Consider the following 7552-nt stretch of genomic DNA (forward strand, 5'->3'; position numbering starts at 1 on the left):
CCTATCTCATTCTAGAAGTCTTGATGAATTAATGTATACCTCACAGATTTCATGGTTGTCTTCTGTGTCCTGACCCTGTTTCCTGTGATTTTCTGTCAGTACACAGAGTTGGGAATTTTATGCTACATATAACAGCATAGACTTGGCAGATGTGCCTGTAGTGCTTAGCCCCTGCATGCAAATACTACTGTCTGAGCCTTAGGTGTATGTATGCTTGTATATAAACCTTTAGCTTTGCACAAGAGAAATTTGAAAGTTTGGCTCACTCACTGCAGAAAGCATGCAGAGAAAGCATTCTTTAAGTGACATCCCATAAGTACTGGATGTATAGTCTTCTGCTTGACTAATACCGAACAGAGTTCTTAGTGTGTGCTCAAATGGAGTGTCAAAACAATAAGTCAGGTTTTCAAACAAATGAGTTTTGGTCAACTGGAATTTGGACAATCTCAACAGTAAAGACTGTGGCAGTCTAGGTTTTCTCATTAGCTAAGCTGCAGGAAAATTCTGCAAAATGTACATTTGTCCATATACAGTGTTTTCCTTTGGACACATGCATATGTTCATCGATGCCTGTATGTCAGTAATGGCAAATATTTTAATTAGAATTTTGTGATTAGTCAGTTTTGAACTGTTAGCTGTGAAAGCACAAGCCCTAACTATTCAACAGTATCTGAAAAGCTATCTAAGCAATATTGCCACCTACCGATACCTGCTATTGTGTTTGTCCAGTTGTTGATCACTGCAAGTAGCAAATGAGAACGTGCATAGTGTTCAAAGTACAAGCATAGGTCATTGGGGAACTGTGTGTCTCAAGTATGTTGAGAAATGCCAGCTAGTTTTATTTTCCTCCTGTGTGGTCTTAATCTCAGCCCTGATGTTTGCATTTCCTTTTGCAATTTTTTATTTCTAGGTCAATGACAGCATTTAAAGGAGACTGCAGAGTTCTGAAACTGTTTGCAAAGCACATAAAGGTAAGAAAGATGTAAGTGTGTTAGAACAGCTAACTGTCAAACACACAAATAACTTGCTTTATTTCATTTTTTTGCCAGTGTCAGCATCTTGAGGGAGTTTAGGGCTAATTCAGATTTGTTGTTTTTCCAAACTAACTAGTGTCATACCATTTTCTTTGCAAAACATTTAACAATAGTGCTTTTCAATATAGTGTTCCTTTCTTGTAGGTAAAGCTTCCTCTTGGAAGATTTTTGTCACAATTCGAGGAATCTAGCCAAACACCGACTTTGGTGCAACCCTATGTAGAGTGTAGATGCTTATGCATGTGCTGCATGTTAAAGATTTTCCACATTCCTGTGAGGTGCTCATTCAAATATATTTTGCCTGTTTAAACCAAAGGTTTACACACACATTTGTAGAAGCAAACTGTACCAGCACCCACATTTGCATATGCCAGTGAGAGGTCTGGATATCCAATATTCATACTTGCTGGAGAACACAATTTATGGGAATATGGGAAGTAATGAGTGGAAATATGGCCTTTGATATAAATACTGTCAAACACACAAATAACTTGCTTTATTTCATTTTTTTCCAGTGTCAGCATCTTGAGGGAGTTTAGAGCTAATTCAGATTTGTTGGTTTTCCAAATATTTCCAGAGAATGTGTTTAAATACTCAAGAAAACAAACTGTTCTCACCTCCAGAAATAGTTGGTGCAGTTGCAGATTTTCAAAGCTGAAAATGACTGACCTAGGGAAGTGTGATGCCCAGCTGGCTGTTACATTTCTTAAATGCTCTCCCAGATAGATCAGCTTGACAGTCTGAAAGATGAATAGCATTTGTTACTTGATGGTGTTCTAGAAAGAGAGTATGTGATCTTGAATTTATTTCCAGCCTGGAAATGTTCTTTGAGAAGAAATTTTAAACAGTCATGGTTTTACAACAGTTTGTCTTTCTCTTTTCAAATTAGATAAAAGAACAGATTAATATGTTGGAGAAAGGTGTGTTCCACATTGGGGTTGGAACTCCTGGGAGGATAAAAGCGCTGGTGGAGCAAGGTAGGAGAACAAGGAGGTTTTTTATCAATAGGTATCCTATTCTTGGTCTCACAAGAAGTTAGACTTTGCTTTTGAAGAGCTTAGGTTATGTGAGTCTGTGGCACTAAGCTGTGCAGTTTTCTACTGTCAGTCAAAATGAGATCAATATTCTAATAGTTGATTTAATGAACACTTTAAGCTGGAATAAATCAGTATTATGAGAGAAAGGCAGAGTAGCAACCCCTACCCCCAGTCAGTACTCACTCACTCCCCCATCCTGCCTCCTGTACTAGCTCAACTGTATGTTTGGCAGCTCAGTGAATTGATCCCAATTAAAACAAAACCAGCGTGCGCACAAAATTGGGTAATGAGCAGACAGAGGTGGGGGACTTCCTCTTTTGTCAAGAATACTAATTTATGTTGACTTAGAAGTGATTGCAAAACCATGGTGTAAGATTTAAAACTCCAGGAAACCAAACACTACAAGTAAATCAAAAGGAAATAATAGCAGAAGTCATTGTATCATATGTCACTCTGAGCTCAGTGTAAACTTTTGTGTGGGGTGGAGCAAAGATCTGGTTGCCAATTTTATTTCTGATTTGTATGTGATGAAATTAAATATTCTATATAAATATAATTTTCTCTGCCCAAATTTGGAGTAGTTTTACTTGCTCAACAGACACAATGTATGCAAAGAAAAACAAACACAAAATGGCAAGATAAGGTGATTCTTTCCATTCCTATTTCCAAGCACTGTCTTGCTTAGTCTCTGGTTTCATCAGGAGTCTATGGTCACTGGTCCCCTGTGGTCAGGGACTCTCTGTAGATTGGGACTCTATTGCTCCTTCCAACGGAATACAGGAATAGCATAATTTTTTGCTTTCTCTGTCTTTCACCAACATTAAATTGTTACTGCTCAGCACATCAGCACATTGCCATCTCAGGTTGTATCAGCTTATGGCAGGGACACAAAGTGTAGTATTATTTTATTATAAGTTCTAGTCCTTTTTTGACAACTTCGTGTTGCAGTGTCAGGCCCCTAAAGAGTGAAGAGGAGTAAAAAATGTTCTAAAAAATTGTGGACATTGTATAGAAGACCAGGGAACTGCTGGAGGGCCAGTTCAGAAAGGGCCTTTTTTTTTTTTTTCTTTAACCACTGTTTGGAGAATAAAGGGGTCCTTCAGCAGCACCACTGACCTGACTCAGATTCACATAGCACCCAGTCCTTTAAACTGCTAAACACCATCAGTTCCCATTAATAGGATTTTTCAGGCTAGGGTCCTTGTAACTTACCAGCTCTCCATCAGCTGTGGAAATTCAACTCCTGTGGTTTCATCAAGAGGAAGCTTGAGGAATTATTTGCTGGCGGGATGTTAGCTCCTGACAAGCCTGGCAACAGTAGTTGTTCTGCTTTTGTGTTTGTCTTCCAAAAAGGCATGGGATTATGTGGTTAAGGGAGTTTGCAGTGTCACTGCATTAGTTTTCCAACCAGCAAATGTAGTGCGTAAGTGTTCAAAGATTAGTTTCCTTGGGAACAGACAGCAAAAGATGTAAAACACAAAAATAATTTTGATAAGCACATGCTGTATTATCTTGGTAATAAAATTTCTATTGCCTTTTTAGATGGCCTGTGCTTGAACTCCACAAAATATATGATTCTGGATTGGAACTGGAGAGATCAGAAACTAAGGAGAATGATGGATATCCCTGAGGTATTGTATAAGCACCTGTGTATATTATATTCTCTGTACTCAGTACTTTTGATTCTAGTGCCTAGATCTTGGTTGGTAAGGATTTATTTCTGTAAAGATAACTTTAGTGGTCTAAAAACACAAAGAAGTCAACATTTTACTTGAAAGTCTGTACTCTCAGGTCTCAATATTACGTCTTATGGAAGTTTTTGTTGTTGCTGTTGTTGCAGATCACAGCTGTGCTGTGAATTTCTCCTGTTTATGCTGGGTAGTTGTTCTGCCTGTTCCTGGGAAATTGTCTCAGTAAGAGGACTTTGTGCAAAAGTTTCCTCAAAAACTAAGTACAACTTTGGAGAGGCATTTATTGGTCTCTATCGGAGAGTAAGATAACTTCTTGTGAGTAAATCTACAGGCAGATCCCCTTTCTTTGGAAAAACAGAGGGTACAAACTATGTAGAGCCATCCATCATCTGTAGACTCCTTTTAATATAGTTTCCCATGCTTTTCAATTCTGTAAGCGAGCTTTCACGTTAATTGCTGTGACATGTTTACCGTATGCTGTGGGGCATCAGCTGGTGCCTAGCCAGCAGAGTGAAAGAGGCGGATTCCTCTAGTCATCCTTGCTAGGAAGCTGCCATGTTTCTGCATGGTGTTTCCATTTTCCTGCACATTTAGAGCAGGCTGATACACATAATCTCGAGGGAAATAGGACTTTCTTATATATAGATACGAAGCTTCACAAGTGAAAGAAATTGTCAGTCGTTTTTCCGTCTTTGCACCTGCATGTATATTTGAATGTGCTGCATTTTACAGTCCCACATACACAAATATGCAAGTATTCAATAATCCTGGATACAGTGCCCTGCAAAAAATACATTGCAGAAATGAAGTAGCAAAAAGAACAGCTTTGTTTATTGAGTCAGGGTGGCTCCCTCTTGTGGTGAATACCTAAGCCTCTTTTGTACATTGCTTGCGCTTATGTGAAAGTTTTTTAAAGACCAGAGAACCTGAATTCATAGGCATGTTAGCACAAGATAGTAGTGCAACGTGTGCTGGTTGCAGTGTAACAGATTTTTGTAAACCAGCTCAAGTAAATAAACACACAGTAGAATACAGGTGATCCACCACAAAAAAAAAAAAAAAAGACGATTATGTTGTTAATATATGATTTGGGGCTATTGCAAACCTGAACAGTCCTTTCCAGCTCACTGGACGTAGTATCACAGCATTTCAGCATGTCTGCCTAGGAATAGAAGCCAAAATTGTGACTCTGGTTCTATTTTATTAAGGAAAAATAGCTGTCAACGTCAAAATTAGAGAAGTCAATGCTCATGCTTAGTTCACGTTAAAACCAAAGAAGTAAGAATATTGCACCTTCATATATAGTGTTAATCTAAGGATAGATCTTTATATATGACTACAGAATAGTAAACATGGGATTACAAAAAAGTCTTCAAACCTGCATTTGGATCAGGTAATAAAATATACAGAAAGGTTTTTGACATGTTGAGCTATGTAAGTGGAGCATCTTGCAGCTATTTATCCTGCTGCAGACAGGCGGTAGATTCCTGAAAGTTATTTATAAGGAATGTCAGTAATAAAAGATACCCAGATAATGTAAAGCATCTTAAGACTGTAAAAGACAATGGGATGTTTAGCAATTTGCAGACATGAAATATGGAATACAGTCTTAGGGAGCTAAGGACCTTATTCTCAAAATTGTCAAATGCATTCTAATAATAGTCACATGTTTTCTCAGAGAAGAGATGGATTATAGTACCAAAGCATGAGGGTTGGTAGTTTGATGTACTAATTTTTTTCATCCTATACTAGACGTGGAGGTAAAGTAGTGCCCTTAAAATTGGACAGGAGGCATAATGACACATTTCCACTGAAAACCTCTCTATGACACTAATTTCTTTGCATGTTTAAGGTGCTTCATTGCTAAATTGCATTGTAATTATACCAGTCTGTATAATGAAATATGCAGAAAGCAAGAACAGCTAGAAGAACATGTACCTCTTGTCCACTCAAGGAAAAATCCATCGCTTTCTTTTAAAGGTGCAAACTCCTTGCTGTTTCTGTGCTCATCTCATATTCAGTGGAGAATTATGTACATAATGGTATATTCTGAAATATATACGTATTTAAAAAGATATGAATCCTCCCACATGACAGTCTTCTATGCCATCATATTCACAAAATGGATGGCAACCTGATCCAGTGCTCTTTCAGTTGCTTCAGCATCTCATTCATTAATGCTGTTGGATTTTTTTTCTTTGTTTCTTTGTCTCTCATTTCATTTATCCTATATGGGGGAGAGAAAGGAAGTGAAAAGAAACCTCACAAAGAAACCAGAGGTGGAGTGAATGAGTTTATCAGACTCTGTTTTGGTGAGCTTCAGTTACACTGAAGTGTAAAGGTTTAAATAAAAATTGACTGTATACTTTTCAATCTGACCAAAGGACAAGTTTCCCACTTTGAAAACTTTCTGTATAGAGATTGATGACAACACAGAGCTGTCTCAACTCTTCAAATTACTTGTTTGTAAGATTCAAATGGTTTTTTTTCAAACATTTTGTTAAACATTATTTTCTTCCATTTACAAATAAGCACTGAGCAAATGTCAGGTTTCATTAAAGCAAAAGGGTTTGTAAGAAATAGAGAATAGTTAGGCTTTCTGACATCATACATTCCTGTGCACAGAAGGATATAAACCTGAGAGAAACCTCAGAAATAAGTTATTCATAAGTGGGAAGAAGGAACGATAAGGAAACTCTGGACTTACCATGATAACAGAGAATCTTCTGTTCCTGCTGAAGTGTGTCATTAATATTTACCCTCACATGCATTTGACTTTTATCTTTAGATAAGCAATAAGGTACAACCATGTCTGTTATAAACCAAAGTACTTTTGCATATGGCTCATGTTTACCTGACCTTCCTGCTCACTTTCATTCAGGTGTCTCAGCCACAGACAACACTGTGGCTGTTACAGTACAGTACTTCCCTTGGACTCGTTGATACTGGCTGATACTATGGAAAGTCCCACAGAAATTTTGCAGCCCAGGGTGGATCTCTTGCTGTGGCATACTTTATCAACTCTGTACAAATTACAGCCTAATCTGTAGCTGTGTTAGATGGGACTGCAGGAGTCATGGTATTTAGCCAAAGCATTATCTTACCTTTGATGCTTTCTTTGATTTTTGTTTTCTTCAGATAAAGAAAGAAACAATTGACCTACTGGAGATGAGTATTATAAAGCTATGCAGAGAAGGGTCTGTGAAGCTGGGACTCTTTTAATGGCTTTACCTACAAGGACGTCGTTTACAGCTGCTTTTTACTTCTATCCTGTCTGCAACTGGCAAGTGATTAACAGTGATCGAATTAGGAATATTGACTTTTCTGAGGTCAATCAATACAGAAAGAATGCACAGTGCAACTTTTTCTGATGTTCTTTTTCTTTTAATAATAAAAACAGAAGTTTTATTTGTGGTTTTAGTATGACTTATTGCCCAAGCAATGTGATACTGAAATTAGTTTGCCTTCACCTGCAAAATTTACTATTATATGTCACTTTCAAGACTGGAAGATGAGCGAATCTAGGTGTGAAAGCCTTTGTACGTGTCAGTTATCTCTTTCTGCTGTCCCAAAGGAAACCTTTACTTCTCTCACTGGAGTGGTAAGCTAGTTCTTGCTTTAGAGGATCTTTGAAAATGTTGTATGAATGTTAGTAATTTGTCAAAAAAGTATTTTTCTCCCATCTGATCTACAGCTGGCTAAATGCTATTTTATGCTATTACATGATACATTATGTTTAAAATTTCAGTATATTAAATTGAGACTTTATTGTGGTTAAACAGTTGAAATG

The 7552-nt window shown here is 37.5% G+C and overlaps 1 protein-coding gene across 6 annotated transcripts in view; it reads left to right on the plus strand.

Annotated features, from left to right (window-relative positions):
- CMSS1 (cms1 ribosomal small subunit homolog) overlaps positions 1–7541 on the plus strand; it is a 239978-nt gene extending 232437 nt beyond the window's left edge. For 5 of the 6 annotated variants that reach the window (XM_040545301.1, XM_040545304.1, XM_040545303.1 and 2 more), the window contains 4 exons: positions 911–971; positions 1924–2011; positions 3614–3702; positions 6901–7170. In XM_040545301.1, coding sequence (XP_040401235.1) covers positions 911–971; positions 1924–2011; positions 3614–3702; positions 6901–6984 — 322 coding nt within the window. In that variant the 3' untranslated portion in view covers positions 6985–7170. Of the gene's footprint in view, positions 1–910; positions 972–1923; positions 2012–3613; positions 3703–6900 lie in introns of all 6 variants that reach the window. The other variant, XM_040545300.1, reaches the window with a different exon arrangement.
- Positions 7542–7552: the final 11 nt, after the last annotated feature.

The sequence above is a fragment of the Cygnus olor genome, chromosome 1 (genome assembly GCF_009769625.2).
Source record: "Cygnus olor isolate bCygOlo1 chromosome 1, bCygOlo1.pri.v2, whole genome shotgun sequence".
In the NCBI taxonomy this organism is placed as follows: domain Eukaryota; kingdom Metazoa; phylum Chordata; class Aves; order Anseriformes; family Anatidae; genus Cygnus; species Cygnus olor.